Source organism: Opisthocomus hoazin, chromosome 1 (genome assembly GCF_030867145.1).
Source record: "Opisthocomus hoazin isolate bOpiHoa1 chromosome 1, bOpiHoa1.hap1, whole genome shotgun sequence".
Lineage (NCBI taxonomy): Eukaryota > Metazoa > Chordata > Aves > Opisthocomiformes > Opisthocomidae > Opisthocomus > Opisthocomus hoazin.
In genome coordinates this window covers 101,671,308-101,688,018 of record NC_134414.1, presented here as the reverse complement: position 1 = coordinate 101,688,018, position 16,711 = coordinate 101,671,308, and the positions used below count along the sequence as shown (strand labels likewise).

The 16,711-nt window shown below is 41.5% G+C and overlaps 1 protein-coding gene across 2 annotated transcripts in view; it reads left to right on the top strand.

Moving 5' to 3' along the window:
- The window catches only part of LOC104327733 (amine oxidase [flavin-containing] B), a 54,617-nt gene extending 39,955 nt beyond the window's left edge, over positions 1-14,662 (top strand). Inside the window, exons 9-16 of one of the 2 annotated variants that reach the window (XM_075430887.1) lie at positions 831-927; positions 1,706-1,759; positions 5,616-5,673; positions 6,646-6,743; positions 7,855-7,966; positions 9,598-9,660; positions 10,074-10,234; positions 13,187-14,662. In XM_075430887.1, coding sequence (XP_075287002.1) covers positions 831-927; positions 1,706-1,759; positions 5,616-5,673; positions 6,646-6,743; positions 7,855-7,966; positions 9,598-9,660; positions 10,074-10,229 — 638 coding nt within the window. In that variant the 3' untranslated portion in view covers positions 10,230-10,234; positions 13,187-14,662. Of the gene's footprint in view, positions 1-830; positions 928-1,705; positions 1,760-5,615; positions 5,674-6,645; positions 6,744-7,854; positions 7,967-9,597; positions 9,661-10,073 lie in introns of both variants that reach the window. The other variant, XM_075430878.1, reaches the window with a different exon arrangement.
- The last annotated feature ends 2,049 nt before the right edge of the window (positions 14,663-16,711 follow it).

Sequence of the window (16,711 nt, the reverse complement as noted above, 5' to 3'; positions counted from 1 at the left end):
ACCCTTCATCTTTGTGAATGATTTTAGGAGTTCTGGATCCTGGCATAATCTGTCTATTCAGTTTGTGGTAGATTGGCAAGAGGTGACTCCCATTTCCTAATAGAACTCATGATTTGTGTACTGTGCATTGCTAACACCATTGTTCTTTTAAGAACTTACTTTCTTCCAAAGCTGCTTTTAAGAACAATTGTGTTTTCAAAGCAAGGTATGAGTATCTCCTTCTATGTCTGACATAAATGTTGTAATATGGAAACGACTGCAGTGGAGACACTTGGACATCTTCAGTATCTGAGAGCAATCTGTTGCAGTGCAATTAATAATTACCTTGCTAACCGGGTTGCAGAATAATGTATTTTTCTGTCATGAATTCAACCATAGGAATGGTTACTTCATGGACTTTCTGTTTTAAAGGTGTTTGAAAAGGATTGGTAATTGTCAGCACATCTCAGATCTAAACTTTCTCTTCTAGAGAGTATCTAGCGCTTCTCTAACTCAAGGCAATGCTACACTGCCTTGCAGATCAGCAAGGGAGCTGTGTGCTAATCTGTCACTTGATGGGGTCACTTGTGGTTTGTTTTGATTTTTTTTGTTCTCTTTTTCTTTTGCTTTTTGTATCTCCCTGTGTTAGAATCATAGAAAAAGAGAATAATAGAGATTGGGAGGGACCTCTGATGTGGTCTAGTCTATGCCTTGCTCAAACAGGGTGAATTTAGAGCAGGTTGTTTAGAGCTCTTTCCAGTGAAGTTTTGAGTGTTTCATAACTTCTTGGAAGCTTGTTCTTGCATTTGGAAACATGGATTCTAAGTTCTTCTCCACCTTGTGCTTAACAGGGTATTGCGGTACCATGATCATTGAAGATGAGGATGCTGCAATTGGTTTAACACTTGATGATACTAAGCCTGATGGCAGTTTTCCTGCCATAATAGGGTAAGAGGCAAAGAAAGTGTCTAGTTAATGCCTTTTTATTTTTAGAGGCAACAATCAAAATGGAAAACCTGCTACTTTTGAAGGGAAATACTTCGAAATATTTAAAGGGTTGAGTTCCTCAGTGTGTGGTGAATACATTCTATGATCTCTTTCTTGCAAAAAATGTTCTCTGATTTAATTGCCATTTTTAAAAAAAATTACATTTTTTTCTTCTTTTCTCACTGTTGTCTTTGCCTTTTTGAATGGCAAAGTACAAAATTGCAGTAGAGGAAAGGAAGAAGAAGAAAGAAGGGGATGATTGCAGAAATGTAAAGTTTTCTCCAAATGTTTTGTCTCCCCCAAATCTTCCAGTTATTTAAATGAAAATCTGTTTTCTAGAATTATATTTTGGTTTTTTCTGTTTTTTTTTCTTTAAACAGCCAGAGAGCATGATCAGTCTTAGAAAGTTTATTAAACAACAATTTCCAGTGCAATCCCAGGCTTCACCTCTTGTTGCTGTATGCTTACACCCACTGCTGTATAAAGTTACGGTCATTGGGTCATTTGTATCATACAAATAGTCTAATCTGAATCTTAGAGTTGTTCCTTCCACAGTGAGTCCTGCAGGTAGCAAGTGGAGCGTATAGCATTACACAGAGAGGTGAAATGGATATTTTGGGTAGAGACCCAAAAGCTAATACTGTGATTCACAGCATCCCATCGTAAGGTATTGGCATTTTAAATAATGCAGGAGATGTAGTAACATAATGGAAGTAAATTGCTTGTGGTCTTCCTACAGCTTCATCCTTGCTCGGAAGTGTAGAAGACTGACAGGTCTCACAAAAGAAGAAAGGTAAGTACAAAGACTGGAGATCTGCGTGGAATCTGAGTAAAAATGTTGTTATAAATGACCAGAGCAGGAAAAAATGCCCTGATTTGAAGGAAGTTGTCTGTAACCTTGTGACAGTAGGAAGAAGATACCTTACTTGGTTTTGGATGAAGGCCCTGCAGAACTCCCACAAACCAGAGCAGATGTGGTAGCCAGTCCCTGCCCTTTGGAAAATCTCTGATCCTTGTTCTCATTTTCCAGCAGGGCTGCTCTGCTTATGTGACTCTAGTGTAAGAACTGCTCTAAGTTGCTGAATATGAGAGTAATGTAAATATTCTGCTGCTGTTGCTGGAAAGGGTCCAGGGCCAGCCTCATCCCCCTCCGCCGTGTTCCTGCAAGTGCGCTGAGCTCTTTGAAAGCTTGTCAGAAGGGACAGGTTTGGCCACTCTGCTTGACGACTTTTCTGATCACTGTGGAGGGTACTTTCCTTTCTGTAACGTAGTGCAACCTTGAGGCAGCTATAGTTGCCATGAACGAGGCCTCAGCATCGTGAAAGGGTCAAAAAGCTGCTTCCACCTCTCTACCCTCAGTTATGGGGGGAAAAAAGTGCCCTTCAGTCACAGATGAAGGTCTTTTTTACTGTCTTCTTGAAACAAATTTCTATGTACAATAGTGCTCTTAGGTTTATTTCTAAAGTAGAATTTATGAAGTAGTGAGTTTTTTTCCATCGCACTGATTCGTGGTATCTGATCAAATTAAAGCTACAAGTAGAGAGTGTGGACATAAAGAGAGCCTTATTTTGATGTGGAGAAAACACATTTGTTTTTGAAGCATGCCACAAGGAATACTGTGTCCAAGTAAACATTTTTGCAGTAATAGCTAGTCTAACTAGAGAAAATGTAGTCATCTCAGATTAGCTTTGCAGGTATTCTAGCAGTCTGTGAATAATGGGTCTAAATGGGGCTGTTAATGTCCCAGCCTTTTCAAATGACAGCCTGGTACCACAGAGTACTTTTAATTTTGGCAGGAATGGACAAGGCAGCCTTTTCCTCTGCACTCAGGCTTTGAGACAGACCCACAGCAGGTGACTGGCGATAAAGGTAGCATAGGTATTCTGAAATCCAGTGTGCCCAGCATTTTAAGCCATCGTAAACACCAAATGGTGTCTTATGCTGTGTGTCAATACACTAGATACAACTGAGCATTTGCACTATTTGAGAAGAGTTTCTGTGGAATGGAGGGCTGTGCTGGCTGTTTGCAAGGCACCGCGTTAAAAGCATTAGCACAGTGTTCTGACTCTGCTGCTGCCTATGGCCAGGTTTTAAATAAAAGGATTTTTGAACTCTTGTCTTTTGAGGGCTAAACCTTAGACTAGGAAGGACTTTGCTTTGGTAAAGAATGGTTGTGAAATATGCTTGGGTGGGTACCTGAGAGATGTCGCCTGGTGCGGGGGTACCCCTCTGGTTCCTGCAGTCCTGGCGCAGCCAGCCAAGGCAGGGACATGCTGGGCTGGGCTGCAGCTCCTCTCGTGAACGTGAGCACAAGGCTCCTTCCAGTGGAAATTGGGGCCTGGGAGAAGGCAGAGTGTGAACCCGGACCTTCTCCCAGTGTACACTCAGGGCACAAACAGTTTGTGTTTGCAGGGAGGGATCACTTCGGAGGAGAGGCTTCTTGTGGCATGCTGCAGAGGATGGAGAAGAGCAGGATGTAGAGTCCATGGCAGCTATCCTAAATCATGTCTGAGAACAGCAGCTGTGGGAGGGGATGGAAACCGTTTTACAGCCTAAGCCAGAATGAAGGGAGTAAAGCTCACTGCTGCCTTCCAGCTGGTCTTCCCAGGCCAGGTGCCAATGAGTAATTACAGTGGTGAGGTTGTACCCTACCTTTCACAGCTTTGCAGCAAAGGTGATGGCATCACACACTGCCGTGGAATAAGAGATCAGGGATAAGAGCTGAGTCTCTGCATGTGCACTTCTTCCACACTGGGCATGGTGCAACTCTCAGCAAGACCCTGCCTAGGTAGTTGCAGGCATAACATTCCTCTTACTTAGTGCTGGTGGCAATTTCACAGCCAAGTCCAAAGCCAAGAAAAAAGGATTTTACTCACTGCATATTCCATATGTTCCGTGCTAGCATTAACCGTAAATTCATGAATAAGTATTTATTTAAACTGTTGTAGGACAAAAAGTGCAGATGTTGGAGAAAGACCAGCGCATCTGCAAGGATTGCTCTTATTAGAGGGAATGTCCTTGGTGATAGATTACTGTTGGTACAATTCAATCCTTTAGAAAACTACTTTTCTGTGGCATTTTTTTTGAGTCAAATAATACCTTATTATTGATGGATAATTCCTTCCAAGGTCGAAATTTCTTAAGAATCTGAGGATGCCCTTGACCTGGAGCTTAATATTTTGTTTTGCATGGCTATCTTTAACTTTATCTGTATTTGCAATGTAGTTAGCAAACAGCAGTGAACTTGCACCTTCTTGGAGCCCTGCAGCTGGCTGTACATGCGGATCCCTACCAGCCCCTGGTATGCCATTTCCAGGCTCCTGGGAGGGTCTGCAAGTCACGCATGGAAAAAGGGCAGGGCACGGGCAGATCTAGAGGGGTGCTTCTCACCCCTGTCGTGGCGCTGGGAGGGGCAGAAGCAGATGGGTCCCAAGGTGGTACTCGCTTTCCCATGCAGCCCCGTGATGTTACTGACGTGCCCTGCAAGCAGGAGCCGGTGGGCATTTGTGAGGGGCAGCGGGCAGACCTCAGCAGAGGCTTTGCTGGACTGCTGTTAAATGGCTTTATTCATGTATAGATCCTGCAGCTCTCTGAGCCCTCCTGGCCAGTCACTGCACCACCATGCATTCCTGTTTCTGAAGCAGGCTGACCCTTGTCCTCAGGCCCAGGGCACAGGGACGGGGCTTCTTCGTTCCCCCCTGCCAGCAGCAAGATGGCCCCAGGGCCACAGCTCTCCCTGAGCTGTAGTAAACCCCAACCTGCGCAGGAGGACACCTTCTTCAGGGCCTTTCAGGTCTTCCTGTTTTCTTTTTTTTCTCTCTTCATTCCCTTTCTATAGCATTCCTTGAGTTCAGCTGCTTGTGGGTATGGCTGCGTTGCTTCATACAGCAGTATAGATGTGGCTTCCTTATGCTGATATATCTGCAAGTGTCGCCCATGCAATTAGAGAGCTGGGACTGCTGTGTTTCTGTGCCCAGCACAGCATTCTGTGGAGCACAGGATTTTATTCCAGAAGTAAACGTCTTTCCAGTGTTGTGTTTGGTTTTCATAATTGTTAACCATTATTTCATCTTGATCTTCTTGTGTTTGGGAATTGGTGCAGTGCGGCTAACGGTAAAGAGTAATACCCAAAAGCTTGTAGGAACAAACTTAATTGCACTTCGGGGTTTCCTACAGAATGAAGTGTATTCATGGATTTATATACTCATAAACTAAAACAGGAGGAGATTTTGTAGATACAGAAATAAAGTGCTGATTCCCTGAGAGCCTCAGGCTATCAGTACCTGTGTCTTTGTAGGAACAATCCATAAGTCAGACTGTATGCCAAGACAAAAAGGTGCAATGCCTTACTACTGTCTTTTTCTGACAGTCCAGAGAACCTTTGGATAATATATGAATGTGGGCTGCTAGAGGTGTCCTAAGGGAACAGCTTGCATAACTGCTGGTAATACCAGCACTTACGCATCACAGGAGCTGGAGTGAGTTATTTCTAGTGATCCAGAGGCTTAGCAATTAGGATAGATCCCCAAGAGCTGGAACCTCAAGTTGAAGGAGATATTAACACTTGTTCTCTTGAAAGCAGGATAGATGAGAGGTGGTTTGTTTTCTCTTTCCTTAAACAGAAGTCTTCTGTTGCTTTTCTCTTGCAGGAAGACGAGGCTGTGTGAGCTCTATGCAAAGGTTCTGGGATCAGAGGAAGCTTTACATGTAAGCACAAAATGTAAACCATGGCATCTCTTGTGAGACTTTGTGAGCTGGAGAAGGGCAGAATGAAACCGGAATGCAGCAGTGCTCTGCTGCAGCGCTGTGTAGCAATTTGGAAAAGGTTCCCATTACGGGAGCACTTGCTGCCATCTGTAGAGGAATGGAGAAAAGGTTGTGGCAAGTCTTGGGTTGTGTTTGACAGTGAGGAGAAGAATGAGCTTATGAAAGAGTTAAAAGGGAGATATGTTCTTGTCCAGCTTCATGGGGGCATTCACAGTGCTTACCACCATACATCTCAGCTGTTTTCACATGTGACAGGCTTGCGTTTCCCTCTCAGTCTATGTTGAGCTTGATGTTTCTGCTCTCTTACTAGTTGCTAAGATCTGTTGCTGCATGTGCTTGGGGCTTTTTGCCTTTCCCTTGCCTTCTCTTCCCGGTAATGGTAAATGATAGGATTTGTGTGATCTCGCACTTAGCTTGTGATCAACACCGTTTATCCTTTAAGGGCAATTTTATGCAAATTAAATGTTATAGACACCAAGCTTGGGATTACATAATTTTAAACAGAACGATATTGTATACAGAACCGTGCAAGTGCCATACTTTGCATTTTTAACAGTATGTATTTGTATCCAATGTACATATTACAGCTATTGTAATATGTACATTGTGTACACCAGAGGTTAATTTTGCTTTACATGGCTCAAAGCATAAATTTACATTGACAGATTAAGAGGATTATGTTCTACAGTGGCCAGATTAGGTGGTTTTTTAAAAATAGCTAGCAGTGTCTAAAATTAAGGTTTATTGTGTTGGATCCGTGCTGCATTAAGAGACTTTTTAAATGTGCTCATCTTGTCAGATATTGACATGCAACAAATCATAAGCTATTCTTCTCTGCTGTCTCCTCAGTTCTTTTATTAGCTTCCTCAGGACTTTGTCCTTTCCTTGAGTGAATTAATCTGTGTTTTACAGGCAGTGCATTATGAAGAGAAGAACTGGTGTGAAGAGCAGTATTCTGGGGGCTGCTACACAGCCTACTTCCCACCGGGCATAATGACTCAGTATGGAAGGTACAGTGTCTATTTATAGTGGGCTTTGGAGTAGTAAGATAAGACCAAGTTAATAAATATCCTCAGAAATGGTCATAAATCCTCTGTCACTCTTTGCTTTATACCTTTAAGACCACTGGGGAATATTTTGAACAGATATTGGAACCTTCCACTTGTCTCAGTTGGGCTTTGTGATGGATGAGTACAGTATCATTAGGGGGTTTTATTCACTTTTGTTATTTGGTGAATACAGCTGAGTAGGTTCTTGGAAGGGAGTGGGGAAGCTTTCGCAATCTGTTTACAAAACTGGCTTTGGGTATATGAGATCGGTGTTACTATTTCCGATGCATCTTTAGCTGGTGTTTTATAAATACTGGCAAAGAGTTAATGCTTGCCAACTTTAACAGTAAAAAGTTATTTCTTTGGACTGTTCCTTTCCTTTTAGCACTCAAGGCTTAATATAGTAATTAGTGTGCCATTGTATACAGTCCTCTCTGACATAAGTTTTTGCATGAAAGGAAGATTTACCAAAAAGGAAAAGGCTTACTAGTCAGAGCGGTGATTGGATTCGGATACATAGTTTTTAATATAGTAGCATAGCCCTGCTTTTGAAGTATAAGTTTTCACAATCTAAAAATATCTGAGAGGAATAAAGCAGTTGTAATGAAGTGTTTATGGGGGCCATAGTATTTGAAGTAATTTTAGTGATAATTATTGCAAATTCTGGGAAAAATACAGTAAAATATCTTTTTTTTTTTTAATTCACTTGCTACTTTTAGGTATCATGGGGATGTACTTCAGAATGCTACACTGTGCCAGTAATGCCTAGCATTGGTATTTATGACACTAATAATCTAACTACATGGCTAAAATAGTGACATAGAAGAAGTCTCATCTCTAACTAATTGTCCTTAACACCTACGAGCAGTGTAAATAATTTAGAAAATATGAACAGTGGTGTGTTGACTGTAAAATGAAATGCAATGCAGGCTCTCCCTCCAGCTCAACTCACAAAGTTACTACCTTTTAAGTGCTCGCTGTTATTTAAAGCACTTTAATTCTAATATTAACCCAAGGATTTCAGTTATCCTTCCTGATACGGCTGATGTGACTTACTGCTGTCCCCCTCCAGGATTATTCGGCAGCCCGTTGGCAGGATCTATTTCGCTGGCACAGAGACAGCCACAGAGTGGAGCGGATACATGGAGGGGGCTGTGCAGGCTGGAGAAAGAGCAGCCAGAGAGGTACAGACACAAGACCAAAACAGGGAGCACTGTCAAATATCCTATGGAAAATGAAGGGTGTTTTGGTTGGCGATGAAATGGGAACTGAGCGTTGACAGCTTCAGGCATTTTGAAATCTTGGTGCAAATCCCTGAGAAGGGGATAGACTGCAAAAAGGATGAAGGTTTTGCACTTAGATTTGGAATGCTTGGGAAAGGCTCTGACAACTTCGTCAAACTCTTCTCTGTTTCCAGAAATGAAATCGTTTCTTGTTGAAGAGAAATCCCAAACTCTCACCTAGTCACTTTTCCCTCCAAATGGGCACTTTACTATTCATCATACTGAGAAATCATGACTGCTAGTCTCATGAGGAACAGCTCAGTTCTGCAGCTCTGCAGACCAAGCCAGTCCCTTCCCCAACTGTTTCCAACAATACCATTGTCACACGGATAGATCAGTGAGGCAGCCTTACATACAGTCATCAAACAAGGACTTAAATATTTTGCTTTTGAGAAAATGCCAATTCCTCAAATATTTTCATGAATATTACCGTTTATGGAGCAGCAAACAAATTTCATCTTTGTTTTATGATCTGAAGGGAACCTTGTGGCTAAAAACAACAGTCGTAGAAGAGAAATGGGCCTGGAAGGGATCTGGAGAGTTCATCTAGCCCATACCACCAACCCAAAAGACAGGGATCAGCTGTCCCATATGTGAAGGCTATACCAAACCTGTTCCTGAAAACCTCCAGAGGTTGTGCTTCCTGCCCTCCCTAATGTAAGGGCATTAGAGCAGACCTCCTAGGCCTCAGCAGAGTCGTAGGCAAGTGAGTTTGGTAAAAATTTTGTTGTTTTCCTTTCCTCGTTTAGTTATGAAAGGAAAATATGTTTAAAATACAGTGCAAGGGTGTTTCTCACTCTCCTGTATTGAAAAGTTGATGGGGTCTGTGAATCTTGACTAGAATAAAAGCTCGTCATAAAAGACAGCTAATCTTGTTAAATCTACAAGTGCCTGGAATAGGAAAAACATTAATATCACTACCTCCATTTTGTTTTACTGTAGAAGTTAATCATACTGTCTTTCATGACTGTCATTTCAGATAATCTTTGCCATCCTACTGATCTCTGGTATCTTTGGTACTTTGAATGGTTACTTTTCCATTGTGAAGGTTTTCTTTTTAATCTTGCTTTTCTCTGGCTGAAAGTGGTAGTCTCTCATCACTCACAGGATTCTGTTCCTCTTCCTACATCATGGTAAAATTAGCAAAGCAAGCTACTCATGGGTATATAGCTTGCCCATGCAGTAGCTGGTTTATGCATGCCTCACTATGCCATTAGTGTACGTTTAACTCTCAATCATATTCATATTACCCTGTTCCCATGGGACTCGTGGAGTTCCAATAGCTCTCATGGACTAACAAAGCGTCTGTTACTGTTTCTAATTTCCACTAGGAGGAGTGTCTTCTTAAGTATCAGGTCTCTCCAAAAATGGATTTTACAAATGTTGAATTTTCTTTTAAAATCTGAATACACAGAGATTTATATGCTCAATTGTTATCTTTATAATGCCATTTTAAAACAAAAATCGAAGCCAGCTCTTTTTCACTTATAAAGAATGAATGGTACTTACTAGAGAATGTTATTTATTTTCAGATACTGTTTGCTATGAGGAAAATCCCAGACAGTGAAATTTGGAAGCCAGAACCTGAATCAATTGTAAGTCTTTCTGTAGATTAAATGGATTATTTTTTTCCTGTGGTTTTGCTGATGAGATAAAATTTTGTTGGCTGTTTTTATTTAAGTTCACTTTAATCAGAGCCACAGTAAACTTCCCCTTACTCACCAAAACTGCCCTTCCCTAAACAGGAACATGATAGAAACTCAGAGGGGGCACCTATCTGGCAACTCTATAATGCAGGATCAGAGAGAACTGCACTTTTTAACCCTGCTGTGAATCCTTTCCATGTGCCTCTGCTTCCCTTTAACTGAGCAAAAAATTTTAATACACTACTTCTTGATAACATGAATTGCTTCAACCCACTTCTGTTTCCGCCGCAAGAATCTCTCGATTTTTCATCCTGCCTCTTGCAGTGGAGATGTTATGTTGATAATGGATGCTCTCCCCACAGGATGTTCCAGCTTTGCCCATCACTACAACCTTCTGGGAGAGAAACTTGCCATCTGTGCCAGGACTGCTAAAGCTGATCGGATTTTCCATGTTCTTCACCTCTGTGGCTGTGGCTGGGTTATTTGCCTACAAAAAGGGACTTCTAGTTCAAAACTGAAAAAGGTGCCAATGCAAACCCTCACACTTGAGCAGTTTTCTTCGTGAGGTTTTTTTGGCATATACTTCCCTGTCTCCAAAATCAGATCAGGTCTGGAGAAGAGCAGAAAACAGTAGAGAGAAGAGGTTGGAGGGGAGGGATAAAGGAAGGGGATCCAAATTGAAAAAGAATCCCTTGAATCCGAACTTACTTCTGGCAGTAACTTTTTGGTTGTTGAATTTCTAGAATACTCTGCCAAGTGCTATCACCTGGAGGTTTTTATCCAGATTTCAGAACAGAAGTAACAAAATACCTCTGTAAAGCCTGTTCTGCTGAGATTTCCAGTTGTTTTTACACTTACATCTGAACCAGACCCTGAACTCTAAGTCTTCACAGGCACTTCCATCTCTAGTTGTAAACAAAGAGATTTGCGTGTGCCTTCCTGTGTGGTAGACTGAGAAAAGAAATCCATAGGTTAAAGAATAATTAACTAGTGAATGGAAATTTCTGGTAAGGATCTTTTTAGTGTTTTTATTTTTCACCCATATGTCCAGAGCCTACTCAGCACTTAAGGGGCAAGTCAGGCTAAATTTATCCTTCCAAGCTATGCAAGTGTGGCCATAGGTTGCTGGCATTTCCAGTGGCATATTTGTCCTACAGTGAGTTCACGGACAATGTTTTTACTGCCTTTGGCGGTGTGGCTGAATTTCAGCCTCCCTAGCTGTGTTCCCACTACCTGGAATGGCAGAGCTTGTGTGTCCCAGTCAAGTCCGTCCCTGTGCCGGGTCACATCTCCTCTGCCCAGAAAACTGGCAGGGCCCAGACTATAGCTGATGTGCACAGCAGTATGGCAGACCAGGCTGGTGGACCCCAGTGTGAACCGGGAACCTTGTGCTAATGCACAGACGCAGCCTTTCGAACCTTTTTTCACCCTGTCTGACATCTCTCTGCCTCTTTTAGCTCCCTGAGTTGCTGCAAGGTAGCAAGAGCATGAATTAATCTCTGCTTGCCCCAGGAAGTTGCAAAGCCGTCCATAAAAACCTTTTATGTATTTTTTTTCTTATCTCCTTGCTTTCTTTCATGTACTTTAAATTTATACTCTGAACATCTTGAGGCTGTCTCTTGCCTGGTAGCGCAGTGGGCTTGGAAATGTAGTGTTAGAATTAGGGAAAAAAAAAACCCCAACCAAAAAAAAAGGGCAAACAAAAAAACCAACCAACAAACCCAGCTTAACTGCCCCCCAGCACTTGCATCATGCTGAACACAGCTTAGCTGATTTGGAGCCTCAGTCTCTTCTAACAGCTGTATTGATGGGATTAGCACTTCCACGTCTGCCTGCTGTGCTGTGTTGTACTGGCTGTGCACTTCTGGTAACTAATCAAGGATCTAAATGATAGAGAGATCAAAGAGAACCATGGATAGGATGGTCACATGCAAGGGCTTCTGCCCTCCCTAGCTTGGTACCTTTTAAACAGTGTGAAAAAAAGAAAGGAAAAAAAGAAGAAAAAAGAAACAAAAATCCCACAAAACCTTAGGTGCCTACGTGTCAACCTGATGGTACCTTGTTCTGGGTATTTCTGCTGTTTTACATCTGCACAACACAAAACAGGAAGAGACAGGTATAACTGAGAACAGGGTTTGGTGCACATGAAGTTTGAGATGTCTGGAATTTTTCTGAGCCTGTTTGCACTTCTCCCTTCAACCAGTGCCGATTTATATGTAAAAAAATTGCAGTAAAAAGCCATGGTGGGAAGTGTAATAATATATCAGCAACTAGTGTGAGCAGACGGTGGAGGAACTGTATCACCAGTTTCAGGCAGTCTTTTTGGGCTAGCATCTGATATTGCTTGTGCAGAGTAGTACTTCATTCTCCAAATAGTCCCGTGGAAATTCACTGAACTACCTATGAAGCTGTAGTATTTGTGAACAGTGCATCAGTTTCTGGCCCTTAGGTTTCATTCTTTTTAACTTCATGTGCCAGTTAAAAATCTTGTAGCGGCAGCTTGGATTTTATCACAAATGAATATCCTCATAACAGCCTTTTAAAATGCATAGGGGAACTTTTCAGACATAAGGATCTTTAAGTCAGAAGAACAGTGCAGCAGTGCACATATGGCCTTTCCCATTCTATCACATAGAGCGCTAATTGGCTGGGACATTTGCCTGCCACGGAGTGCTTCTATGTGGTTTACTCTCTGTGTGATTTATTTACTAAATGAATTAGGAGCCAGAAGATGAATGGGAACTGTGTAACTTCAGAGCTGTAGTGACTCAAACAATTCTCAAGCAGGAAATAAACATAGGAACCTAAATTTGGGAAGACATTTTTGAAGTCTTGGCCCGGTATTTGTAAGTGCTAGACGGCGAATACATACTTAACATAGAAAGAACTACTGCATTTGCAGATGAGTTCTCTGCCAAAACTGTTTGGAATTCAAGTCCTGCTTCTGTTGTAGAAATACTCTGCAGGTCTCTAAAGAGGAGCAGATCCATGAGACTAATGAGAATAAATTGGTTTTATTCACATCCAAAATGTATCTCTCTCTTCTTTGCTCCTGAATCTGGCAGAGGTTTACCGAGTCTAGCAAGAAAATGTTGTGTGCCACAGGAGCAGAAAATCCAAGGAAAAACAGAAGTTAGGTATAGTTAGAACTGAACGGAATCATAACCAAAGCTTTTTGTGACACTTGTCATTTAAAAAAAAAATATGTAGTTATAAACCTTTCTTATTCTTAGTTTTAAAGTGAAACAAAAATAGAAAAAATACCCCACGCAAAGCATTTCTCAGGTTATTCTGCCACAACTGAAAGTAGTTGCGACTTAAGGTCTCAAATTAAATTTGGATGCCCTGAGATTTCTAGCCAGATCTGATGGAGCTGGGAGATCTGAATTGCAACATCTGTATTAGCACTCAAAAGTCTCTGTCTTCTTCCTCCCAGACTGCCAAGGCATTAGGAATGCTCTCTTTGTCTTTACAGCCGTGTCTTGCTATGATTATGCTGAGGAGTTTATCACCACTATGGGATTAAAAAGAAGGATTTGCTGCCGTTTTCTTGACATCTTCCACATAAAAGGAATATGTGGCACTTTGTGTATGTGGATGCCAGTGTGACGGGAAAATTGACAAGTGTAGGTAGAGACCCAAGTTGCTCCCCATGGCTAGAGGGAACTGTTAGCTCTGGCTTACATTTTAAGAGTTCCTTTGTGCCAACCCTTCAAAGAGAGGAATGAAGTCTGGCTTAACGGGTAACCAGTCGTGCTGTATTCTTAATTTATTAACACGTTTGATGAGAAATCTGGTATCATGAAAGTTCCAGCAGTTTACCAGCTTCATAAAATGTATAATAGGAACAATCATGGAAATAATTGTATTTGTCTTTTATGACTCGATTTGTGTTACCATGCATATTTTGTAAGGCTCTTAAGAGTATGAAAAAAAAAAAAAAGAGGTTCACTTTCTTGTACACTGTTCTGGTAGCAACTGTATATCACAAAGGATGCTGGGTCACGGCATGAAAATCTGTGTTAACCAAAGTACTTAAAAGCTAATTGTATAAACTACTTGACAATAACAAGTAAGTGTGCAATCTGAGGCAGCCCCTTGTCTTTAACTAGTGCATTTTTTTCTCAGTCCAGATCTTGATTCCAAATAGCACATCTGCTGTCAATACAACAAAGACATGAATCATAATTAACTATGTGTCTGAGCATGGTCCATTACTGGAACCCAAGGCCTGGAGGAGAAGCTAGGGACTTCTCTTAAAATAATCTTCCTGTGTCCTCAATGGGACTATTGTTTCACTGAGGTAGACTTTACAGAAGTGCAGAAATTTTAAGATTCCTTTTTTTCTTTTTTTTGAGACATGAAAGAAATATTTTTGAGGAAGAAGGAATTGTACGTCCTCCAAAAGCATTTGGATGCAGAAGGGAGCCAGGGTTGAATGACAATAGATCTGCCACTGCATTAAATCGCAGGTTACAAATGCTCACAAATACACCTGACCTGTGTTTAAATGGACTACCATTCCCTCTCCCCTCTCCACCACTGCAAGATCACCTTGATCTTATAATCTGTTCTTCAGTAGACATAAAAACGGGGTGGCCAAAGCAGTCTTTCAAAGTATCTCTACAGTCAAATCGTTTAGGCGTTGTCATAGACTGCTGCTTCTAGCGTGTCTCCTGTGGCCATGTACAGATCAGTGTTCAGTGGTGCCTGCCTCTGTGTTTTGGAAAAAAAGAGTGACTTCACGTTGCAGGAATATATATGCTGTGTGTGTGATAAATTTGTGCCTTTTATAACTGTAGCATTTTCTCAAGTGCCTCTGTGGTGACTGTCTCCCTTGGTTTCCTTCTTAAGTTCCCTTTTCAATAGGCTCTGCAGATATTTTTATCTGACAGCTGTGACCTTTTTTTAACCTTAATTAGAATCAATAAATATTGTCATGTCACATTTACTGTTTGAGGCTTTTCTTTTGTGGAAGCCCCTTTTGACTTGGTTGTGATGGTGAGTATTACTTAGTAATGCAACATTTTTCATTTCATACTGAAGCCAGTGAGGTATCTTCAGCTTTTCTCAGTAAAGAAAGCTCTGTAAAGAAGAAAGGAGAGAAGGATAAAAAAACCAGGCAAACTCCAAAAAAGTGAAAAACCTTCCCTAACCCCCCAGAAAAACAAACACCAAAAAAATCAAACCACATTTGATAATAGTTCTTCCTAACATATAGATGGCCAACTGTCTGATACTGAAGAATTAGTTTGTTATGCTGTAGGTAGGTTTGGAGTGTCCCAATCATGAACATCTCTCTTTTGCAGTACCTTGTTTATGAGAACATGCATGGGCAGCAACATGTTTTATAGCTGCACATAAGAGTCAAGGGCAGGTGGTATGTGGTTGTAACTGAACATGGGAAGAAACAGACCTTGTACCAAATACTGTGTGGTGTAAACATAAAAAAGAAAACAAACTGGAAGAAAGTAAAGACAAAAATCACTGGTTTAATTTCATCCATCTGCTGTGTGTCAGTGCAAGAGAGGTAATGTAACTGAAGAACAAATTCAGCCTTGGGAAGGGACCTGTGTTTCACAAAAAAGTCTATGAATACTGGCATACATGTGAAAAACGTGTCAAAAGCATGATGTGCTCTTTGTATAGGCTTAACTTTCAGTATTACTTACAAGTTATAAAGGAGCACAAATACCATAAAAGCAAATATCCTCAGCTAATCCTTTGCATGCTCTATAGAGAATCCATCCCCGAAGAAACGTATCGGAACCCTCAAAGCAGCTCTCGAATGGTTATGACTCTTAAACGTTGCTGCCTTGGGTCAGATGTGGACTACCTCTTTAACCCTGTGTTCAGACATACCCTGTGGCATCCCAGAGGAGGCACTGAAATGTTGCTATTGTTTTCTTTATTTATTTACTTACTTTCTTACAAAGCTTTCAGAGCGCATGTCAAAGAGACGATGTCAGCCAGGGGGCACTTCATTATCTCCGGCAGTCCAGCATACAGAAAATTAATTTGGACAGATTAATACAGGAGAATGCGTTTTGTATAACATGTATAGCAGATACTTACACGATTTCCTGAGAAACCAATTGGAAATCCCACTCGTTGTTTACGAAAGGATGGGATGTGTTGTCGTAGTTTAACCTGGCAGCTGGCAACTGGGCACTAGGCAGTTGCTCACTCACCCTCCCCTTCCCCCACAGCGGGATGGGGAGGAGACATGGACAAAAGGGAAAACTCCTGGGTTGAGATAATACAGTTTAATAAGGCAACAAAGGAAATACTACTAATACTACTAATAATAGTAATGATAATTATTATGAGTATGCAAAATAAACTATATGGAATACAATTTTTCTCACCACCCATTGCCCAATCCACAGCCAGTCCCTGGGCAGAGAACACAGACCCCTCAGATTTTTGCAAATTTCACGGAATTCCCCCAAAAGGCCAAACTCCCAGAAAAATTCAAACTCCGGGAAAACTGAAAAGCCAATGGCTTTCTCCCCCCAGCCAACCCCATTCCTAAATTGAGCATGGCATCCATGGTATGGAACATTTCCACGGGCCAGCTTGGGCTGGCTGCCTGGCTCTGCTCCCTCCCAGCTCCTGCACACCTCCTTATCAGCTGAATGTGAGAGACTGGAAAGAGGCCCTTGATTTCCCAGCAACAACTAAGAACCTTAACGTTATCAACATTCTTCTGGTACTAAATCCAAAATACAGCAGCTACTGAGAGGAAGATTAACTCTGTCCCAGCTGAAACCAGGATGTGTCTTTGCAAATTATTTGGCTAAATCATACAAAACTCACTTCTAGTATAAGAACTGAGGATCGTTTTTAATTCTCAGCTTGTATAAATACACCAATCTACTCATTGAAGCAAATTCCGAAACCTTTGAGGGACACTGAAGTTTTGCCTTCTGGCTCAAGGGGGGATAAATTCCCTTCGGACCTGTGGAGTTGCCTCAGAAAAAAAAGCATCCAAGAATGA